The 24,842-nt window shown below is 41.3% G+C and overlaps 1 protein-coding gene across 1 annotated transcript; it reads left to right on the forward strand.

The window, feature by feature from the left end:
- The first annotated feature begins 2,707 nt into the window (after window positions 1-2,707).
- On the forward strand, window positions 2,708-4,229 carry LOC137947671 (uncharacterized). Its single transcript, XM_068793456.1, has 4 exons — window positions 2,708-2,933; window positions 3,075-3,187; window positions 3,443-3,570; window positions 3,713-4,229. Exons 1-4 carry the CDS (start codon window positions 2,708-2,710, stop codon window positions 4,227-4,229), a joined length of 984 nt encoding a protein of 327 aa, XP_068649557.1.
- The last annotated feature ends 20,613 nt before the right edge of the window (window positions 4,230-24,842 follow it).

A 24,842-nucleotide genomic window follows, 5' to 3' on the forward strand; every position in this document is an offset into this window, starting at 1 on the left:
ATTTTGAGGACCACGTGAGGTTCCCCATTCGGGCAGTGCCACATGCCCTGCTGAGTACCCCGACCTCCCACCCCCGCCTATGCCTCCTCTGCGTCTTGCTTAGACCCCTCCGGGGAACTTTCACGGCAACATCAATTCAAATGTGCCCAGGTACACCAAATTAACCTTTTCGACCTATGACGGGTCTACTGATCCGTTAATTTTGTTGCAACGGTGTGAGCATTTTTTTGGCACCAACGAACCCAGCCAGACGAGCGGGTCTCTTTGGCTGCCTTCCACTTGTTAGACGAAGCATTAATGTGGTATTCACAATTTGATTAGGAGCGCCACATGCATGATTGGGATTTATTTAAAGACTCGTTGAGGTTTGGGCCCCTTGCACGCAGTAATCCCATTGGGGATTTGGTTAATCTCAAACAGACAGGATCCATCGAGGCGTATCAGAAATAATTTCAGGAATGCCTTGTCAACGCCAGTCCGTTTGTGAGTCCGAGTCAGTATGTTAACTTGTTTACTGCTGGTTTGGTGGAGGCTCTACGCCTCGAGGTGGAATTGCATGGCCCCCCCTCCTTGGCCCATGCAATGAATTTGGCAAGAACTCTGGATTCTAAACAACGCATCTTAAAAGAATCCTTGGTGTGTCACCCCCCTTGGCCGAGCAGAGTGCTCTCTGGTGCCCCAACAACTCACAACACCCCTCCATGCCAAGGGCAGCCCACCTCTCAGTCATCCGAGCCTACCAGGTTAGCGCCTCCCCCTCAGTTTATTAAACGTCTTTTGAAGTCCGAAATGGATCAACGGAAGGCCCAGGGGCTCTATTTTAATTGTGATGAAAAGTACTTTCAAGGACACTTATGCAAGACGCTGTTTTGGTTAGAAGTAGAGGATCCTGAAGACAACCCTCCCATAGAAGAAGAGGAAATAGAGGTCGGCACGGAAGAGGAAGTAGAGGTCGGCACAGAAGAGGAAGCACCAGCCATTTCCCTCCACACAATTATAGGGTTACACAACACCACTATGATGCAGGTCCATGCTGGCATTCAGGCTCTGATGTTACTTGCACTGGTTGACTCAGGCAACACCCACATTTTCCTTAGCCAACCAGCAGCCCACCGATTGGACTTGCCACTGCAGCACAATTCGGGCATTTCTGTTTCGGTAGCTAATGGGGAGAAAATTACCAATGTGGGGTTATATTCAGCAGCCACTTTTTTCATTGAAGCCCACAACTTCCGGGCAGATTTTCTGGTCATTCCGCTCGTTGGATTTGATTTGGTCCTAGGCATTAAATGGCTGCAGTAGTTGGGACCAATTTTGTGGGATTTTAAGTCCCTTACTATGAGTTTCAACCAAGATTACCAGAAGCTCACCCTCCATGGTATGCATGCTCCCCTACCATGTACTCTCCAGGCTATCCAGGTTTGGGACTCAGAGGGCAGTCAACTCAAGAAGCTTATGGATGAATTTACCGACTTATTTTAGCAACCTGCTGCCTTGCCTTCGAGACGGGCTTGTGATCATCGTATCCGGTTGAAGTTGGGCACCGAGCCAGTAGTGGTGCGTCCATACCGGTACCCCCACTTGTAGAAGGATGAGATAGAGCACCAATGTGAGCTCATATTAACTCAAGGCATTATTCAGCCCAGTTGTTCGCCTTTCTTGTCGGCGGTTCTGTTGGTAAAGAAACTTGACAATTGATGGAGTTCTTTGTGGACTACAGGGTGCTCAACACTCACACAGTGAAGGATAAACTGCTCACCCGGAGGTGGACAAACTGTTGGATGAACTTCATGGAGCAGAATTATTTACGAAGCTGGACTTGAAATCCGGCTGCCATCAAATCCGGGTCCACCCTGATGATGTCGAGAAAATGACTTTCCGTACCCACCACAGCCATTTTGAATTCTTGGTGATGCCCTTTGGTCTTTCCAACGTGCCCTCTACCTTCTAGGCACTCATGAATGAGGTATTTTGTCCATTCTTGCACAAAAATTTTCTTGGTTTTTTCTTATGATATCTTGATCTATAGTCATAATTGGGGAGATCACATTCAGCACCTGTGGTAGGTATTCCACCTCCTACATTCCCACCATTTATTCCTTAATAAGTCCAAATGTGAGATGGGGACTTTTGAGGTCACCTACTTGGGTCATGTCATTTCTGCCTCTGGGGTTAAAGTGGACAGCAACAAAATTTAGTCAGTGTTGGATTGGCCAACTCCACATTCGGTCACGACTTTGAAGGGGTTTCTCGGGTTGGCCGGCTATTATAGAAAGTTTATTTGTGACTAAGCTAGATTACCACACCACTTACAAGCTTACTCAAGCGGAACGCCTTCACATGAACCGACGTAGCCAATTCATCCTTCCAACAGCTGAAACAGGCCTTAGCTTCGGCACCTGTTCTCCAACTTCCGAACTTTGAAGAAATATTCATTATTGAATGTGACGCTTCCGGTGGTGGCATTGGCGCCGTATTATAGTAGCAAGGGCACCCCATAGCCTATTTCAGTCGACAGTTGGCCCCACATCACCGCAAATTAACGACCTATGAATGGGAACTCATCGGCTTAGCCAAAGCCATCCAGCATTGAAGGCCCTACCAGTGGGGTAGGCACTTTGTGATCTGGACCGACCATTACAGTTTGAAGTACTTGCTGGAGCAATGTGTCATGACTTCCCCCCAATAACATTGGCTCGGTAAGCTCATGGGTTTTGATTTCAAGGTGGAATACAATCCAGGCTGCCTTAACAGGGGCGCAGATGCACTATCACGTAGGGATTTGTTGGAACCTCAATTGCATGCTATCAGTCAACCGCAAGTCCTTTTGCTTGACTCCATCCAAGATGACATTCAGAACCATCCTGAGCTCCTAGATTTGTATCGGAAGATTGAGCAAGGCACTGTGGATCACCATTGGGAAATTCAGGATGGTCTCATATTATACAAGAAGCCCCTTTTTATCCACCACACCTCCCCGCTTCTCACCAGCATTATCTCTGCCTTGCACAATAGTACTCATGAGGGCCAGTAGAAAAATTATTTTTGTATTAGCCAAGACTTTTATTGGAAAGGCTTGAAGCGTATGGTTGATGACTATGTCTCGGTGTGCCAAGTTTTCCAGAGGAACAAGGCCGATTCTCTACACCCAGTAGGCCTGCTGCAACCTTTTCAACTTCTGTCTCAGGTATGGGCCGATATCTCCATGGATTTTATAGAGGGCCTTCCCAATTCTTCAGGTAAATCTGTCATTCTGGTTGTGATGGATTGGTTTTCTAAATATGGACACTTCCTTCCCTTGGCGCATCCGTGTACTGCAACACAGGTAGCTCAGCTCTATATGGAACAAATTGTTTGTCTGGATGGCTTACCAGAGTCCATCACCAGTGACCGTGACGCAGTTTTCACCAGTGATTTTTAGAAAAACCTCTTCAAATTACAGGGTACCAAATTGGTCTTCTCCTCTGCCTACCATCCTCAATCTAATGAGCAAACCGAAGTGGTGAACCACACCCTTGAGATCTATTTGCGGTGTTTTGTTGGGGACCACCCCAAACGCTGGGTACATTGGTTGGCATGGGCGGAGTACTGTTATAACACCTCTTACCATACGGCACTCGGTACCACTCCATTCTAGGTGGTCTATGATAGTGAACCTCCTCGCCTTGTCTCTTATGAACCTGGTTTGTCTCGCTTGCCGTTGATTGACCAGGCCTTGGGCGATGCTTGCACAGGTCAAGTCCAACTTGCAGAAAGCTCAGGCCATGATGAAGCATAACTATGACAAGAGTCATAGGGACCTTTCTTTTGTTCCGGGAGATTATGTTTGGTTACGCCTTCAGCCTTACCGACACTGTTCACTTTCAGCCACACAAAGGCACATAATTTCTCCCAAATTTTATGGCCCTTTTCAGGTCTTGGCTCGCATTGGCAAGGTGGCTTATCGCTTGCAGCTCCCACCAAATGCCCATATCCATGACGTCTGCCATGTTTCGCTCTTGAAACCATTTCATGGTGATTCACCCATGCTGCACATACCCTTGCCGCCACTGCATGAAGGGCGTGGTCTACCTTCTCCCGCACAAGTTTTGCAGGCTCGCCGCGTTCACGGGTCATGGGAGCTTTTAGTTCAGTGGGCTGACGCCGAGGCATTTACTGCCTCCTGGGCCCTTTACTCCACCTTTGAGCCTGAGGACATGCTCTTTCTCCAGGAGGGGGTGATGTTATGAACTCCATAGCATCTAGAGTAGTAGGTAGATGTAGAGGATACTTTATGTAATTTTCTAAATGTTCTCTTAGGTGGCATTTATGTAATTTCAGTCAAAACTTGGGCTTTGCGTTGGCTGTGTAAGGGGGCATTCCTATTATTTATAGGGGCATCATTTGAATGGAATGTAAGCTTTGAGCCATAAGTAAATGAGATCAGGTTCTCTCTCTCACGAGACCTAAGGGTGAAACTCCTTCGAAAGCTCAAGTCTCTTAATTTTCTTCCTCACGAGCCCTCATCCATCAATGTCTCTTCACCTTCTGTTATGGACTCTATAGCATCACGAGTTACCAACAGGCGTAGGAATTAATGAATGTGTTTTTCAATTTTCATGTAATTGTTTCTTGGTTTGGTTTTGTCTTTGGTTTGGGTTGGTTTAGCATTTATTGGTTTGAACCATTGACCCAAGAGGTCTTTAGGGTTTTGGACGTCCTCAACCCTATTTAAGGGGACGGCCAGGGTAATGAGATTATGAATGGAGTTCACTTTAGCTAACATAATTTAGATAAATAGGTCAAGAGCTCCTTCAAGCTCTCTTCCATTTTTCCCCCAATTCTCCTTTCCGAAATTCAATTCCCTTCAACCCCTCATTCCATCTCAACGTCAAGCAAGGTAATGGAAGTAAGAGAAGAGAGGAGGGTGACAAGATCCATGGCTCATGAGGATCCTAACAACGTGGTATCAGACAGGTCCACCCTCGGTGATTCCTCTTCTCCAGAGGACATACATCAAGTACTTTCAGAACTTCAACAACGATTCACTCTTCAAGGTACTGAAATTTCTCACATCAATAATACCTTACAAACACTGGAATCATCTCTACAAACCATCCTCTGACAACTTGCTGCACTTCAAGCACCAATGCCAACACCAGCAACCAATTTTCAACCACAACTAGTTCCCCACCAACAATTCACGCCACCACCAAATCCACCCTTCCGCCAACCAATGGGTTCAATGGCCACTCACGCACAAGGACCATCAATGGTTCCCAGGTACTTTAAACTTAACTTTCCTACATATGATGGCTCTAAAGATCCTTTACTGTGGTTCACGAAATGTGAACAATTCTTCTATCATCAACAAACGGTGGAAATGGACAAGGTTACTTTGGCCGCCTACCACATGCTCGATGAAGCGCACATGTGGTTTCATCACTACCGAAATGTCTATTCCATTCAGGATTGGCTGCACTTTAAACATGCTTGCCAGTTGAGGTTCGGACCTCCAGCTAGCAGCAACCCAGTGGGGGAATTGATCAACTATAAACAGACCAGCACCTTAGAAGTTTACCAAAAAACGTTCCAAGAAAGGTTGGCCCGAGCTAGTGAATTTGTTCCTCCTCACCTAGATGTTCAGATTTTTAATGCTGGATTGATAGAGGCAATTAGATTGGAAGTGGAATTACTTGGTCCGACAGATTTGGACTCAGTAATGAATTATGCCAGAGCTGTGGAACACAAACAGAGAGTTCTAAAAGAGTCTTTACAGCGAAAACCATTTTGGAACAACAGAATACAGGGTACTGCATTTGGTCCACGTTTTGGGTCCTCTACCCCTAACCGAGCAGATCAGGCTACCAATGTGCCTCCACAGACTATGCCACGTAAATGTTTGACTAAACAGGAAATGGACACTCGAAAGGCAAAGGGCCTATGTTTTAATTGTGACGAACAATTCCTGCCAGGCCATACTTGTAAACGCTTATTCAGTATTGAATTGTTGGAAGAAGATTCCGAAGAGCTTATTGAAAATGAAATTGTTGAAGAGGTACAGCAAGAACCAGAGCTCTTCCTCCATGCCATGCATGGCCTGCGTACTTCTAATACCATGCAGGTAAAGGCCAGGTTACATCATCTCATGCTACTTGCTTTAGTTGATTCGGGCAGCACACATAATTTTGTCAGTGAACCAGCCGCGCAACAATTGGGATTGGCCATTCAACAACAAAGGGGACTCTCAGTTTCTGTGGCCAATGGGGCCAAAATTGCTAGTGTGGGGTTATGTGCTAACACCCTTTTCACCATTGAAGGGCATTCATTTTAGGCGGATTTACTAGTCATTCCATTGGCTGGATTTGATTTGGTGCTCGGGGTCAAATGGCTCCAGTTATTAGGACCGATATTATGGGACTTTCAGGCTCGGACTATGACATTTTCAGCACCACAGGGCCAGATTACATTACAAGGCATTGTGGCACAGGTACCTAATGCACTTCACACTTTGCAGCTTCAACACACTGGTGATGATCAGTTAGCTCCTTTACTTACAACATTTGCAGATTTATTTAATGACCCTACGGGTCTACCACCAGTGCGTCATAGCGATCACCGCATTCGTTTAAAGTTGGGAACTGATCCAGTAGTGGTGCGGCCTTATCGTTACCCGCATATCTAGAAAGATGAAATAGAATGATAGTGCATGCATATACTCGCTCAGGGTGTGATCCAGTCCAGTCGATCTCCTTTCTCCTCACTAGTGTTACTTGTACCTAAAAAAGATAAATCTTGGAGATTTTGTGTCGACTATAGGCAACTCAACTTGCACACAGTTAAGGACAAGTTCCCCATTCCAGTCGTGGATGAGTTGCTGGATGAGCTACATGGTGCTACAATTTTTACCAAATTAGATTTGAAATCGGGCTACCATCAAATACGAGTTCACTCAGCGGATGTGGAGAAGACTGCCTTCCGCACACATCACGGTCATTTCGAGTTCCTCGTCATGCCCTTCGGTCTCTCCAATGCACCCTCCACCTTTCAGGCCCTCATGAATGAGGTCTTTTCATCACTTCTGCGCAACTATGTGTTAGTCTTTTTTTATGACATTCTGGTCTACAGCAAAAATTGGGAAGAACATCTCCACCACCTCCATCAGGTATTTACCATTCTACGCTCTCATCATTTGGTTTTGAATAAATCAAAATGTTCTATGGGTACATCTGAGGTGGCATATTTGGGCCACGTCATATCAGCTGTGGGCGTGAAAGTTGACCAGAGCAAGATAAAAGCAGTTACAGATTGGTCGATTCCCACCTCCATCACAACATTAAAGGGATTTTTGGGCTTAGCGGGATATTATAGAAAATTTATCCAATCTTATGGCCAGATAGCAGCACCACTCAACAACCTGCTAAAAAAAATGCCTTCCACTGGTCTTCTTCAGCAGAACAGGCCTTTAACCTGTTAAAGGAGGCCTTAGGCTCAACGCCAGTCCTACAATTACTAGATTTTGAGGGAGACTTTTTGGTGGAATGTGATGCCTCCGGGGGAGGTATAGGGGCAGTGTTACAACAATTGGGACACCCCATTGCTTATTTCAACCGTCAGTTGGGACAACACCACCATAAGTTAGCTGAATATTAGAGGGAATTGATTGGGTTAGCCAAGGCTATCAAACATTGGTGACATTATCTTTGGGGACGACCGTTTCTCATTCGTACAGATCATTGCAGCCTCAAGTATCTTCTTGAACAGTGCCTCACCACATCCCCACAGAAGCATTGGTTAACTAAACTCATGGGCTTCGATTTTACGGTTCATTATAAGCCGGGTAGTTCGAATTTGGGGGCTGATGCCTTATCACGTCGGGATATTTCTGCCACACAAATTTATGCTATCAGTCACCCACGTGCAATGGTATTAGATTCTATTTGTTAGGAAGTACATCAATATCCGGATCTCATGTCATTATATCAGGATATTCAATAGGGGACAGCTGCTTCTCATTGGACGATTCAGGATCATCTCATTCTCTACAAAAACAGGATCTTTTTGCATAATACATCCCCACTTCTTCACACCATCCTGTCCTCTATCCATGATAGCACACATGAGGGTCGACAGAAAACATATTTCCGAATCAGTCGGGACTTTTACTGGAAGGGCATGAAGAGCACAATTGCTGATTATGTAGCTGCTTGTTAGATTTGTCAAAGAAACAAGGCCGAATCTTAAAGTCTGGCCGGCCTACTGCAACCTCTGTAACTACCATCTCAAATCTGGTCTGATATTTCCATGGACTTCATTGCTGGACTTCCCATTTCATCAGGTAAATCGGTGATGTTCGTCGTCGTTGATCAGTTTTCAAAATATGGGCACTTTGTTGCTTTGGCGCATCCATATACTGCTACTCAGGTCGCTCAATTATTTATGGACAACATTGTCCAATTACATGGAATTCCCTCATCCATTATCAGTGACAGGGATGCCATTTTTACTAGTATCTTTTGGAAGGAATTATTCAAATTACAGGGCACCCAATTGGCATTTTTGTCTGCCTATCATCCACAAACGGACGGCCAAACAGAGGTTGTCAATCGCACGATTGAAATGTATCTTCGTTGTTTTGTGGGGGACGCACCTAGAAGATGGGTGAAATGGCTTTCATGGGCAGAATTTTGCTATAACACATCTTACCACACAGCACTGGGCACTACTCCTTTCAGGGTAGTTTATGGCAGAGATCCACCTCGTCTGTTACCATATGAACCTGGGGCATCCAAAGTCGTCACTTTGGACCAAGCATTAGCTGAAAGAGACGCTATACTCACTGAGGTACGTACACATCTACTGGAGGCCCAGCACTCTATGAAATACTTTTATGATAAGAAGCACCGGGAGGCATCTTATTTCCTTGGAGACTATGTGTGGTTAAAGCTTCAACACTACTGCCAACTGTCCCTGACTGCATCAAAGCGCCATAAGCTGTCTCCAAAATATTATGGTCCATTTCAGATATTGGACAAAATTGGGCCCGTGGCATACCGCTTGCAGCTACCACCGGAATCAAAGATCCACAATGTCTTTCACGTCTCCCAATTGAAGCCCTTCCAGGGTAACTCGCCCCTACTGCACACTTCACTGCCGCCACTACATGAGGGCAGAGTCATTTCTATTCTGGCTCAGGTAATACAAGCACGCCACATTCAAGGTGATTGGGAAATTCTTGTCCAGTGGGCAGATGCCGATCCCAGTGACACCACATGGGAGCCGTTATCAGCATTTTGACTTTTATATCCTTCCGTCGAGCTTGAGGACAAGCTCTTTCTCCAGGAGGGGGGTGATGTTATGGAATCTATAGCATCACGAGTTACCAACAGGCATAGGAATTAATGAATGTGTTTTTTAATTTCCATGTAATTGTTTCTTGGTTTGGTTTTGTCTTTGGTTTGGGTTGGTTTAACATTTATTGGTTTGAACCATTGACCCAAGAGGTCTTTAGGGTTTTGGACGTCCTCAACCCTATTTAAGGGGATGGCTAGGGTAATGAGAATTATGAATTGAGTCTACTTTAGCTAGAGTAAATTAGATAAACAGGTCAAGAGCTCCTTCAAGCTCTCTTCCATTTTTCCCCCAATTCTCCTTTCTGAAATTCAATACCCATCAATCCCTCATTCCATCTCAACGTCAAGCAAGGTAATGGAAGGAAGAGAAGAGAGGAGGGTGACAAGATCCATGGCTCGTGAGGATCCTAACACCTTCTTCATCCCAAGTTCCTCATCCCTCAACATCCCTTCTTCTTCCTTCCGAGCTCCTCCTCCATCAACTCCTATTCATCTACTTCCTCTCGAGATTTACATCCATCTCCCTGCCGAGTTCGTCTATCCCTAGTGACTATTCATCGTCCTCGTCTGAGTTCATCATACACCATTGGACGTTCCAAGAATCCCAAGTCTAGATCTTCATTGTCTTTAATCCTAGAAGGCCGAGGAGAGCATAGGGTGACACGATCCATGGCTAGAGAACCTAACAGTCACTCAAAAAATACCTGCTCCCAGATGGGAATATTTGACATTTTCTCCCCACCTTGATGGGGAGTGTAGAAGTAGTTTGAGTGGTATTCTATGTAAATATGAGAGTGAGTGGTATAAGTAGTACTTAGTGGTTAATTTATATGTTCTTTTTTATTCTTATGTATTAGGGCATCCATCCCCACCCATATAAACAAGGAAGAGAGGGGAAGGAGCTCAAACTCGTGCTCTCTCTTAACCCCTAAATTTTCTTTTCTCAACTTGTGCTTCTGTCTTCTCCTTCTCATCTTCTCTTCTCTTCTTCCTTCTTTCTTTTATTTATTCTTCTTCTTCTTCTTCTCAAACCAAGTTATCCATGGATTAAACTCTAGAATTCAACAAGGTTGTTTGTTTCTAGGGAAGGACACAAGAGATCTCAATGAAAGGATAGAAGAGAAGAACTTTAGCTATTTGGGAAAGAGGAGAGAAGAAACCAAGGGAGAGAAAGAAGAGGAAAAGAGAAAGAGAGGTGTAAGGACGAATTTGAGAAAACAGAAGAGGCTTGAATGCTCTACCGCATGCTTAGAGCCTATATTTATAGTTGTGGGGAGGTGTTTACAATTATTACAATGCCCTTAGGGCTACATGGTTCAAAAGGAAAGACATAAGACGACATATACTAGCTGGAATAATTACATTTCTATACCATCTCTATGGAAGTTCTTTTTGTTTACTAGTCACTCCTTAACATGTGGGTGTCTTTTAGCACTTGACCTCAAGCTGGTATTTGTAACTTCACTATGTAATAATTTTGGTCTAGAAACTTGTGTACTTGAAGAGAAATTCTAGTCTCGTGTGGCTTGAAAAGGAAATTTTGATTGCCTTGATCAAATTCATCTTGTTTTTATTCACATCTTGCATGTAGTCTTCATCTTATTCTCATCTTGTGCTTCCCCTTACTTGGATATTCTAGTCACACAAAATTTGATTATCAAAACATGTGGAATTCTTCATTGTTGGTTATTTCTTTCTTATACTTCTTCTTCTACCTCTTCCATTCAAGCTGGAGATCTTTGTTTTCTTTACCAAGAGACCCAACTTGCCCAAAATAATGGTGAGAGAACAAAAAACATTCTTCGTAATATGACAAAGCTCCATACACAGTCAAAATGGTCATAGTTTGAAACACATTCTGCTCAATTTCAAAGGCAGAAAACGGCACAACTTTAAGGCATAAAAGTGATTACTAATTTTTTAAGGGTAGCTCAAATAAAAAACATCTTTTGGGTAAAGAATAAAAAGACTTGACTCAAGCTGGATGTTGGACACACTCCTATACTCTTAGCTAGTGGGTCTATAAGCATTGATCTGAAGTGATTTTAACAAATACAAATTAAAAAAAAAGTACTTTAAGGAATTAAGGGTGAGAAAGAAAGATAGTAGCTCTCATGCTTCAAGCAGAAGGTGCACAATGTTGCTTTTCATACTTTCAAGTAAGAAGCAGGCACTTTTAGACCAATAGATGGATAAAGAGTGACCAGAGTTGACTCAAGCGGGAGATAAAAAAAAGTCCTCTATGAATATGATCATTGGGGAAACTTAAAAAATTTCCAATAAGAAAATTTTGAAATGGAACATAATAATGGAAACTTTTTAAAATAGACTTCTCATATAAAACAATTACTTTTTAACACAACTTGATCAATTTGGAAAAAAATATTCAAGATATAAATTCTGGAATAGGGGAGATTTAGGACACTAATATTTAGAAGTTAGAATGAGCAAACAAGACTTTCTAAATAAATTTTTTAGACTTTATAAAAAAATAAACTAAACTCATTTAGTGATAGACTTCTTTTAAGGAAACTAATGTGATTTGAGATCGAAGAGAGATAATTTTTGTTGGAAGATAGGCCCAAGCCCACATGACCAAGGAAGGACCACATATCTAAGAGTATTGTAAGATGGGCCACACGACCAAGAAAGACCCACATATCTAAGAGTATTGTAAGATGGGTCCAAGCCCCATAAGAAGTAGGCCCCACCGTGATTACCACGATCTGGCATCTTTATCATGTAAGTTGAAAAATCAAGTGGGACTCCCAAAGATAACCACAAGCTGGTTGGAAGATCAAGAATGACTCACAAAGATAACCACAAGCTTGTTAGAAGATCAAGTAGGACCCACAAAAAATAACCACGAGCTGGCATCTTTATCTTATGGTTACGTCCTCATAGAAGAGTTTTAGGTTGAGTTATGTTGTCTTCTATTTATATTGAGTTATTTAATTATGCTAGGACTTGTCTTTAAGTGTTAGAGTTTGGGTGTAATTGGGACAAAGGTAGTTTTATTGTAATTGAACTCTATTACCTTCTTCTATTATAAACACAGGTTCATGTACTCTGATTATAATAAGTCATTAAAGTATTTCTCTTTTACATAAATTCAAAAATTTTTAATGAAGGAGAGATACTCAAGTTGGTAAAATCTTGACTAGATCTTGAAAAAATAGTGAACTTAACTAATATTAGCAACTCAAAAAGTGATGCAAAAAAAACAGCTTTAATTCAGATTTTCACATGCAAATACCTACCAACTTGACCTTTGATTCTTCCAATGTGGATATCTCAGATTGAGAAATGGTTTATTGGGATAGTAAGTAGACTAAAATATCTTTCTTTTGAGATGTGAATCTCTATTAATTCTCAGTCATGTTGGTACAGTTTAGAAAATTTTGACTTTCTTCTACTACTTGAAACTTTTTTGCTACTTGACATTTGCAACATTAGATGTTGATTTCTCGTTGTATTCTCGTTGTATAAATATCCTATTTCAAAAATTCTTTTTTATTTAGAAATTAGAGTCAAATATATTTTCAAAGGTATATATTATTTTATATGAAACATATTGTAAAAGAGTGAGGAATCAAATAAAAATGGGAATTTAGAAAAAAAATAAGACTAAAAGGAAAACTAAAAAATCCTCCTTTTCCCCTTCTCTTTTTCTTCTTCTTTTTCTTCCTCCATTTATTTTGCACTTTATTCACATTTTCCATGTTAGATCTTTACCTGCTCTGATTTCAAGTTGATTTATAGGGTCAACACATTAACACAAGAGATCTGAAGAGAAGGAGAGAAGAAAAGAACTCTAGCTCTTCAGAGAGAGGAGAGATGAAATCAAGGAAGATAAAGAAGAGGAAAAGAGAGAGAGAGAGAGGTGTAAGGATGAATTTGAGCCAAGAAGAAGAGGTTTGAATGCTCTACCCCATGCCTAGATGTTGTATTTATAATTGTAGGAAGGTATTTGCAATGACTCTAATACCCTTAAGGCTATATGCTTCAACAGGAAAAAATAGAAGTGGACATACTCCAGCTTGTATAATTACAATTCTATACCATCTCTATGAAAGTTTTATTTATTTACTAGTAATGCCACCCCTATACACGTGGTTGTCTTTTAAAAATAGGTTCTCAATTTTGATGCTTTCGAACTAGGAAATACCAACTATTTCACAATAAATGATTTGCTTCTATCAAATTTTAAGCTTAAGAGCATTATATTTTAGACCCTTCTTCCTCTACTACTACAGTGCCACCCGCTATGTACTCCGAGCATAGGGGATCATCATCTGACCATGGCCGAGGCAATGGTAGAAATTCTAAAGGAGGATGAGGAAGAGGTGGAAGGAATGGTTATGGCAGAACAGATAGGAAAAATGCACAAAGTGTGGGAAATATGACTACATTATAGATACGTGCTATTTAGACAAGGAATTAACCTATTGCTGAAAATATGGCCACATTGCAGAGATATGTTAGAACAAGGCTCATCAAGCCTTATTAAATGCTACAAAGGATGAACAACCTATCACATCAACAGAAAAGAAAACCTTTACCGATGATGAGTATGAGTTATTCCAAAAAATGAAAACACTGCTGGGTTCTGTTCCAAGTTCCTCCTCCACTACTGTGTTATGGTCCCTAGCCATGGATCTAGTAACTTGGTGAGGTAATTGTGAATCCAGCACGTTATGAGGGTTCTTGACCCAGATAATGAATCAAAAACTCACTTTGATCTTACTGTTATCGTGATGCTTGAAAAGGAGTTTCATTTTCTTAGTCCTCTACGTAACTAGAAGACTAATGGTGCTGTTCTTGACAAAAACAAATGAAACACTCTTTTAGACTCCGTCAAGGGTGTAGGGTTTTTCTTGAATATTGCTATTGCTCACGTATGATAAGGGGTATGATCTTCTAACCCTTCTCCACTCGGGAAAGAGGTTAAAGTTGCCTCTTTGATTTGTTGTTCGAGTCTACAACCCAAGCACCTCCTCTCCCTTGTTCAGATTGAAGGCAAAACCCTTCTTTCTTGCTGCTATTCCGTGGAAGAAGCTAAAACCCTTCTTAAAATCGAAAAGGAGTAATTCAAATTCCCTTCCTCCCTTTGATCTTGAATGATCTTAATACAAAAAGAATTCAAGATGAAAAGAATGAAAGATCAAATCGAGAACATACCTTGGAGCTCGTCAAGAAGACCTCCCAACCCTAGAGCTCGTCAAGGAGAACTCCCAATCCTGTTAAACATAATTCCATGCTTGCCTATTTTCGATTTCCTTACCCTTTAAATAGGGTTTTGACGTCATAAGTGTTTTAGGGCTTAAAATACCAATTCTGCCCCTACGTCCTTTCTCATTACATAATTTATGAAAAATTAAACTGAAAGCAATATAAATTATGAAAGTTAAACTAGTGAACTCAATGAGTCATTGCTTCTCCTTTGTGTGACTCGATGTGCTATTGAGTCCATAACATATGCCACCCCTTGGAGAAAGAGCTTGTCCTCAAGCTCGTAAGCTGGGTAGACTTGTTTGAAGTTGTCGAGCTATTCCCAAGTAGCTGGTTCAGGTTTTATATCCATCCACTGAACTAGAATCTCCCATTGGTCATCGACCAAATGGGCGCGTAACACCGCAGAGGGGTCAGAATGACGTGTCCATTGTCCACTGGAGGTAGGAACAGAGTGGAAGTAGGCGGTGACCCTGTATATGGTTTTAGGAGGGAGACATGAAACACATCATGCAGCCGAACTGTGGCTGGCAGTTGAAGTTGATAGGCCACCTGTCCCATGCGCTGAATAATGGTAAAAGGCCCAAAATACTTGGGGGAGAGCTTGTGACTCGATGGGCCCGCAATGGACTGCTGGCGGTATGGTTGTGGGCGTAACCAAAGATAGTCCCCGAACTCATATGAAACATCTCAGCGTCCCTTGTTGTAGGTACCCTTCATGTGATCCTGAGCCCGCTGTAGGTGGTCTGTAATAATCTGCAATAGTCTCGATCCCTATGGGCCTGATCAATGGTGCCCACGCGGGTGGAGCCTCTAGCATAAGAGAGAAGGTGAGGGGGGTCCTGACCATAAAGAACCCTGAAAGGAGAGGATTGCAACGCGGAGTGGAATGAAGTATTGTGACAATATTCAGCCCATGGTATCCATTGAACCCATTGCTTCGGACGATCTCCCACAAATCACCGTAGATACATTTCAATGGTGAGATTAACCACCTCCATTTGGCCATCAGACTGAGAATGATACGCAGATGAGAACTTCAATTTGGAGCCACTCAAACCAAAAAGTTCCCTCCAGAAAGTGCTTGTGAATACCGCGCCCCGATCACTAACAATAGATTCTGGTATGCCAATCGCACAATATTCTCAAGAAAAGTTTGTGCCACTCGTGATGTTGTATATGGTTGAGCCATCAGAATAAAATGGGCATACTTGGAAAACTGATCCACCACCAAAAGTAAAATTTACTTCCCGACTGACAGTGGAAGACTCTCAACAAAGTCCATGGAAATATTGTCCCATCCCTGGGTCGGGAGGGCGAGAGGTAGGAGAAGACTTGCTAGAGTCAAATGATCAGTTTTATTGCATTGACATACTTGCCATGCTGAAACATATTTCGCAATGGAAGTCTTCTTAGCCTGCCAATAAAAATTGATGCGAATGCGCAACAAAGTTTTCTGAGTACCTTCATGTGTACTGTCATGATACGCCAAGAGAATGTCTAGAATCAACTCGAACGTGTGGGGAAGGTAAATCCTCTATTTGTAACAAATAAGTGAATCCTTGATCGACCACTTAGAATCCATATTCCCCCCTGTAATCTTTTTGTGGAGCTCCTGAAGGGTAGGAAGAGCGATATGTGCATCTCGTACCAAGTCTAGAATGAGGAAATGAGGGTAGTTAACTGCATATATGAGGTGCTGGTGTTCAAAATGCCTGGACAAGGTATCCACTGCCTTGTTTAACCTTCCCGCATGGTACTCCACCAAGAAATCAAAGCCCATCAACTTACTGATCCAATGTTGTTGTGGCGACGTCATGAGGTGTTGTTCAATTAAGAACTTGAGACTATAATGATTAGTACGGATGAGAAATGCACGGCCCCATAAGTAAGGCAGCTAGTGTTGGACCGCCTTGGCCAACCCAATTAATTCCCGTTCATACGCAGCCAATTTATGATGACAATCTGTCAACTACCAGCTGAAATAAGCAATGGGGTGTGACTGTTGCTGTAAGACTGCCCCAATACCCCACCAGAAGCGTTGCACTCAATGAAAAATAAGTCTTCAAATTTTGGAAACTGTAAAATAGGTGTGGAGGAGAGGGCACTTTTGAGGGCCTCAAAGGACTGTGTGGCCTCCTCGTTCCAATGGAAGGAATTCTTCTTGAGGAGTTTCGTCAAAGGGCCTGCTAGAGGGCCATAATTCCAAATGCATTTCCGGTAATAGCCCGCGAGACCCAAAATTCTGTGCAAAGCAGAGCATGACTGAGGCTGTGGCCACTCCCGAATTACCTAAATCTTCCCGGGATCAACAGTGACCCCCTCATGTGATATAATGTGGCCGAGGTAAGCCACATGAGATGCCGCAAAGGAGCATTTGGATTTCTTGAAATAGAGCTTATGTGCTCGTAATAGTTCAAACACAATCCGTAAATATGCTGAATGTTCTTCTCTGGACTTGCTATATATGAGTATATCATAAAAAAGTATAAGTTCGAATTTCCAAAGATAAGAGCTAAATACCTCGTTCATCCGTGCTTGAAAAGTTGAAGGTGCATTAGATAACCCGAACGGCATGACCAGAAACTCAAAATGGCCGTGATGTGTGCGGAATGTTGTCTTCTCAATGTCGAAGGGGTGCATGCAAAGCTGATGATATCCCAAACGTAAGTCCAATTTTGTAAAGACCCACGACCCATGTAACTCATCTAGGATCTCCTCCACTACTGGAATCGACAAATTATCCTTCACTGTCTATGCATTTAATTCCCGATAATCAATACAGAATTGCCACGTGCCATCATCTTTCTTCACAAGCAAAATAGATGAAGAGAATGGGGACCTGCTGCTGCGAATAAGGCCCTGTTGTAACATCACCTGGCACTGTCTCTTGATCTCGTCTTTCTGTAGGTGTGGATACCGATACAGTCGAACAACCACCACATCAGACCCTGGTTTCAAACAGATCTGGTGATCACAGTGTCTCAAGAGAGGGAGCCCTGAAGGCTCATGGAAGAGGTCAGAGAACTCATCAATAAGATTATCAAGAATGTTGTCCGGAGTGTTCGGGGCTGTCATAGAATGAAGGTAATGCGGTTTGTCCACTAGACTCCCCTATAGGAGCACTTGGCTACCATGCAAGACAAAAATCATTGTTAAAGTAGAGAAGTCCCACAGAATGGGTCCAATGTTTGTAACCATTTAATGCCCAATACCATATCAAAACTGGCCAGAGGAATGACAAAAAATTCAGCATGAAATAAAGTAGTGCTAATGGAAAATTTTACCGCCTTGCTGATCCCGTAGCTAGGAACTTTCTCCCCATTGGCCACTGAGATTGTGGTGTCGGATGTGGAAGGATCTGTAATTGTAGGTGCTAAGCCGCAGTTAACCTAAGGAAATTGTGGGTACTCCCCGAATCCACTAGTCCCACATGTTCCCAATCGAAGACCTGAGCTCTGACTTGCATAGTTTTGGGCGATTTCTGCCCAGTAATGGCATGCAAGGATATTTTTGGTGGTTCCTCCTCTATCATCTCCTTCATATCATCTGGATTATCTGCTTCATCCACTTCGAGACAAAACAACCTTTTCCGCTGATGACTTGTTCGATACTGTTCATCACAGTTGTAACACAGATTCTTGGACCGTTGTTCCATGATCTCAGCACTTGTCAATTTTTTATGTACTGAGGTGGAGGATTACTTGATCTAGTATCCCTTGTCATAGTATTACCCGGGGTGTTTCTTGGAGGATGTACTGCTGACTGAAACGCTTGAGGAGGAGTATTTCGCCGTCCCTGCCAAGTGGAGAAAATGCTCCGTTCCCCTTGCCATGCTGGTCTTTTGTGCTGGACATTCTGGCGAAGTTCCAATGCCCGAGCTCGATTCATTGCTCTGGCTAAGTCGACAGGTGCATGTAGCTCCATCTCTAGCCGTAAGTACTCCTTAAGGCCTGCTGTAAATAAATTTACCTGCTGGTCCACACAAACCATCCGGCCTGCTCTTACTAATTTTTCCTGGAATTGTTTTTGATATAGCTCCACTGAACCAGTTTGGCGTAACAACACCAAATCCCCCACATGATTGCTATGAGCCGGAGGATCAAAATGCAGAGTGCATAATTCCATAAACTTTGCCCAATCTACCAATAATCTATCCAACTCAATTTGATTATACGAAAGTTGTGCTTCCCCCAGTAAGTGGAAAGCGGCCAACCCTACCATATCATTAGCTATTGTTCTTTGATGGCTAAATATTTTTGCACACCTATGCAACCAAATCAAAGGATCTTCTGACCCATTAAAAGTAGGGAAATCAAGTTTAGTATACCTGGGTGTGGTGCCTCCTCCTTGGTTGAAGTGTCCCTGCTGGCCAGGAAAGCGAGTGCACCCAACAAATTCATCTCCCCCTCTGTTATGCGAGTTGTCCTCTACTCTTTGTTCCGGTATTGTGTTCCTTCCAGTCATTAGACCAATTTTTATACTATCCATCCTCTCATTCAGCCTCTCAATGTTGAGATTTATTCTAGGAAACATCTCCATGATTTGAACAAATTTTCTATCATTCTCTGCCTGACCTCTGAGCATTAACTCCCTTAATTCACTATTGTTGATCTCCGCCATGTTACCCTACTCTGATATCAAGTTGTTATGGTCCCTAGCCATGGATCTAGTAACTCGGTGAGGTAATTCTGAATCCAGCATGTTATGAGGGTTCTTGACCCAGATAATGAATCAAAAACTCCCTTTTATCTTACTGTTATCATGATACTTGAAAAGGAGTTTCCTTTTCTTAGTCCTTTACGTAACTAGAAGACTAATGGTGCTATTCTTGACCAAAACGAATTAAACCCCCTTTTAGACTCCGTCAAGGGTGTAGGGTTTCTCTTGAATATTTCTATTGCTCATGTATGACAAGGGGTATGATCCTCTAACCCTTCTCCACTTGGGAAAGAGGTTAAAGTTGCCTCTTTGATATGATGTTCGAGTCTACAACCCAAGCACCTCCTCTCCCTTGTTCGGATTGAAGGAAAAACCCTTCTTTCTTGTTGCTATTCTGTGGAAGAAGCTAAAACCCTCCTTAAACTCAGAAAGGAGTAATTAAAACCCCCTTCCTCCCTTTGATCTCAAATGATCTTAATACAAACAAAATTCAAGATAAAAAGAATGAAAGATCAAATCAAGAACATACCTTGGAGCTAGTCAAGGAGACCTCCTGATGAGAATGCAAAATGTCATATTTTTATCTCTTAATACTTAGGCTTTTATAATTATTTGGTGCCTAAATATACTCATTATTTTTATATTTTGATTTAGGATGCGAATGGAAGCGCTAAGTGCAAAACGAAGTTAATTGGGCGATTCTGGACAGTTTTGACATTGATTCGTAATCTGAGCATAACTCTCTCATCCAATCTGGGAAAGAGATGATTCATGATTATATAGAATTAAAAGAAAACGTTCTATAACTTTTATGTTAGGAATTTTCCAAAATACTGGATACATCTAGGTCAAAATCTGGCTTGAAGTAACGGCACATGCACTATGACCCAAACCGGATGCACGAAAAGAAAAACCCTAAACGGGGAGAAAGAAGGGGATCAAAAGGAAAAAAAGGAGTTTGGTGCCCCAGACCTCATTTTATCTTCTCTAGATATTCTCTCTCTTTTCTCTAGTTTTTTTCTTCAGATTTCTTCATGGCCTTGCGTGGCTAAACTTTTAGACTTGGTCAAGGGAAACTGAAGACTCGGTATCCATACAACTGTGAGATCTGATTTATTTTCATCATTCAATTTATGTTTTGAGTATTTAATTTTCTTCTAGAATTTTCGGTCATGATTGTCTCGTTTAATCTCTAGGAGGCCTACTAGTTTATTACTCGTTGCAATCTACTGCTAGGTTAGATGTTGAATCCGTAATTGTTTGATCTCTCTAACCTGTGAGGCAATCGAGATTTGATGATTTGCTGCGTCAGAAATTATTAGATCTTGAGAAGAACGTTGGACTAAATTAAATGCAGCCGCTTGTGCTTGTGTTGTTTAGCTTCATCGATCTCTCTAATTCTTAAGGCTGCTGCTAGATTAAACCTTTAGCGCTTGTTATGGGTTGTTTAGCAGTTAGGTTTAATTGGATCACTTGTTTTCTAATTAACTACGAAAGGAGAGATAGGAAGATAGTTCCAATGATGAATATTCAAGTGTGAATTGATATATGCTTGCATCGATGATCAATTGTGGAATTCTAATGGTGCATGTTGACTTAGACAAAGGTTTGTTCTCTTGATTGATTTCGATTCTTTTAATTTGAATTGTTTCTAAGTTGTTTTTTTAAAAGTGTTTTCGTTATACTCAAACCCCCCCATTCTTGTTCATGGAGCATAAAAGTAGACTAATCACTCTTCGTGGGATCGATCCTTACTTGCACTACTACATATATTTTTAGGAGTATAGGTTTTATTTTAGGTTGCCTACGACGGTACACCAAATTTTGGCGCCGTTGCTGGGGAGAGATTCTAGTTGATTTTTGTGCTTTGTTTTATCATTATTTTGTTCTAGAAATTTTTGAAAAAAAAAATCTTTAGTTTTTCCTTGTTACGGTTTTGACAGAATTCTGACTCTAAAGCCAAATTCCTTTGTTTTCTAGGATTTTTAGAATTTTTATTTGTTTTCGTTATTCTAGATTTTTCCTGATTGTTTCCTTGATTGTTTATGATTGTATCTCGATCTTTTAGTCAAGGTGATTTGCAGTACGATCCAGAAATAGAGAGAACTTTGCGCAGGTTAAGGAGAAAAGCTTAGAGGAATTTTGAAGAGAACGATATAGCTCTTGATCCCAAATTTGATAGTGGACCTGATTTAAAGGAGGAGGAAGTCATGGCTGGAAATCAAACTTTGAAAGAGCTTGCGGCCCCAGATTTGAATCAACAATCCATATGCATAATGTTCCCCACTTTAGATGCTTCTACTACATTTGAATTAAAATCTAGACTAATACATCTCTTGCCCACTTTTCATGGTCTTGCAGGTGAAGATCCTCACAAGCATCTAAAGGAGTTTCATGTGGCGTGCACGAGTATGAAACCCACATGAGTGATAGAAGAGAAAATTAAATTACAAGCTTTTCCTTTTCTTTTGAAGGATTCGGCTAAGGATTGGCTCTATTATCTACCCTCTGGGAGTATTACCACATGGAATGAGATAAAAAGATTGTTTTTGGAGAAATATTTCCCAGCTTCAAGGGCGGAAAACATTCAAAAAGAAATTTATGACGTAAGGCAGCATAACGGAGAGTCCCTACACGAATATTGGGAATGTTTCAAGAAATTATGTGCAAGTTGTCCCCATCATCAGATTAGCAAGAAACTTCTTATCCAGTATTTCTATGAGGGCCTTCTACCCACTGATAGGAGCATGATTGATCCTGCTAGTGGAGGAGCTTTGGTGGATAAAACTTCTAAGGCCGCGAGTAACTTGATTGCAAATATGGCGGCCAATTCTCAACAATTTGGCACTAGGATTGACCTTCCATCTAAGAATGTTAATGAGGTAAATATTTCCTCCCTTGAACAAAAAATTGCGAGTCTAACTTCTCTTGTTCGTCAAATGGCTGTAGGTGATATGCAAACAGTGAAGGCTTGTGGTATTTGTTCAGTAGTAGGGCATTCAACCGATCTGTGTGAAACTCTTCAAGAGGAGCCCACTAAGCAAGTGAATGTGGTAGGTGGTTTTCCTAGACAACCACGATGGAAGTATGATCCCTATTCGAACACATATAACATGGGATGGAGGGATCATCCCAACCTTAGCTATGGGAATCCACAAGTTAATCAGCCAACGACTCAAAATCACCCAAGTTACTAGTAATATAGGTAGCCATATCCCCCTAGGCAACAACTGGGCCAAACTTCCAATTCTGGTATGTCTTTAGAAGATATTGTTAAATCTCTTGCCACTCATAATTTGCAATTTCAATAGGAGACAAGGGCCAATATTCAAAGTTTGGACAATCAGATGGGTCAAATGGCAACCGCAATTAGTCAGCTAGAGGCACAAAGTTTTTGGAAATTACACTCTCAAATGGTAGTAAATCCAAGAGAAAATGCCAGTGCAATCTTTTTAAGAAGTGGTAAAGAGGTTGAGATTCCGGTAAAGGCAACCGCTGCATCGTCGGAGCAAGAAAAGGAGAAAAATGTCATTGTAGACATAAACGTTCCCAATGATGATGACGTACCTAAGCATAAGTTTCCACCTCTTTCTGACTATAAACCAATTCCTCCTTTTCCTCAAGCTTTGGCAGATTCTAGAAAAGATTAGTAAAATAAAGATTTATATGAGACTTTCTGTAGATGTGAGGTAAATATGCCATTTTTAGAAGTTATTAAACAAGTCCCTCGTTATGCTAAATTCCTGAAAGAAATGTGCACAATTAAAAGGAAAAAGAAACTTAAAGGATGTGAGAAGGTGAGAGTAGGGGAGAATGTTTATGCAATTATTCAAAGAAAACTCAATGTGAAGTGCAAAAATCCAGGTATGTTTGCTATCCCTTGTACATTTGGTAACATCGGATTTGAGAAGGCAATGATAGATTTAGGAGCTTCGATTAATGTCATGCCATATTTTATATACACTTCTTTGAAACTTGGACCTTTGAATAAAACTGGTGGTGTGATTCAATTTGCTGACTGATCTATTGCCTATCCTAAGGGTGTAGTTGAGGATGTTCTTGTGCAAGTTAATGATTTGATTTTCCTTGCTGATTTCTATGTGCTTGATATGGAAAATGGTGACCAAACTGCTCCTATTTTGTTAGGAAGACCATTCTTAAAGACATCCAAGACTAAGATAGATGTTCATAGTGGCACACTTATCATGGAATTTGATGGTGAAATTGTTAAGTTTAACATTTATGATGCCATGAAATATCCTAGTGATGATAATACTATTTATTCAATTGATGTCATTGATTCTTTCGCACTGGAAGTTTTTGAACTTGATGAAAAAGATGAAATAGAAGTTGCCATTAGTAAGCATCTTGAGAATGAGAATAATAAGTTAGCCTTGAGTTCTCATTTGCAGAAAACTGTTGCAGCATTGAATGATATTCCACAGTTACAGCAGTCAGGTAACATTTTTTATATTGCATTACCAATTTCTAATGAGAGGTCTTTACCCTCTATTTTTCAGGCTCCCACTCCAGTTTTGAAGCCTATCCATAGTCCCCTCAAGTACGTGTTCCTTGGAGATGAAGGAACGTTACCAGTGATCAACTTTTGTAAACTTAGTTGACTGCAAGAACAAAAGCATGTGTAGGATGAGCCTCATTTGCAAGAAACATTTCCTGATGAGAAATTACTGTCCGCGAGTGTGACATTACCTTGGTATGCGAATATTGTAAATGATTTGGTGACTAATATGTTACCTCCTGGTTTTTCTAGGGCTCAAAGAGATAAGGTCAAGAGTGATGACAAATACTATGTGTGGGATGACCCATAATTACATAAGCATTGAGTCGAGTCAATGACAATAAACAAAAGCGTTGCTTGGGAGGCAACCCAAGGGGAGTTCGTTCCTTTTTCTCTTTATTTTCACATTTATATTTTTTTTATTTGTGCCCTCTCTTTGCATTTCACCTTACATTAGGGACAATGTAAGTTCTAAAGTGTGGGGGAGGGGATTTAAGTTGTGTTCCAATTCTGTTTAAAAAAAAAATTCAAAAACAAATTTCTTTGTTTTTTGTGGATTTTAATGATTTCTTGGTTGTGTATGTCAAGCAAGATTAAATTAGGCTATTGAAAGATTCATAACATGATTGAATAAGTAATCTTCCAATTGAGAATGAATTAGTCTAGTTATTTTCTTTGAGGATGGTAGTGACTAAATTTGGTAGACAAAAGCCAGTGAGATTTTGAGCCTTTAGACTGACACATCCATATCAGTCTCACTATTTTCTTTCATGAGAGATATTCTTCCATGGAATTGTTTCTCTAGAACTTACCTTGATTCTCTTTGAGATCGCATTAACACATGCATGCATGAACATGATTAAGGCCCTCATTGTTATAAGCCACATCAGATAAATAGCCTACCTTGTAATTAATTTTTTTCCTTTTGTTGAACCCCTTTGAGTCTTATTATTTTTTTTGTGTGAACCCATGTTACAAGCTTTAAACCTGAAAAAAATGTTTTTTACCCAAGCCATAGAGCTAGTGGAGCATTGTTCATCACTATGGTTCATGTAGGTGTGCAAGAAATAAGTGTGGGGATGTCTGGATTTGTGGTA

Source organism: Aristolochia californica, unplaced genomic scaffold, assembly GCF_029961685.1.
Source record: "Aristolochia californica isolate CCGP_79_NKW_82.1479 unplaced genomic scaffold, dmAriCali1.0.hap1 SCAF_13, whole genome shotgun sequence".
In the NCBI taxonomy this organism is placed as follows: Eukaryota; Viridiplantae; Streptophyta; class Magnoliopsida; order Piperales; family Aristolochiaceae; genus Aristolochia; species Aristolochia californica.

Bases quoted from the DNA above. Each gene is read 5' to 3' on its own strand.
- LOC137947671 (XM_068793456.1), top strand. From the start codon at position 2,708: ATGGGTTTTGATTTCAAGGTGGAATACAATCCAGGCTGCCTTAACAGG. The intron at 3,188-3,442 runs GTATGGGCCGAT...TTCAAATTACAG, and splicing joins CTTTTCAACTTCTGTCTCAG to GGTACCAAATTGGTCTTCTC. The intron at 3,571-3,712 runs GTTGGCATGGGC...TTGATTGACCAG, and splicing joins CCCAAACGCTGGGTACATTG to GCCTTGGGCGATGCTTGCAC.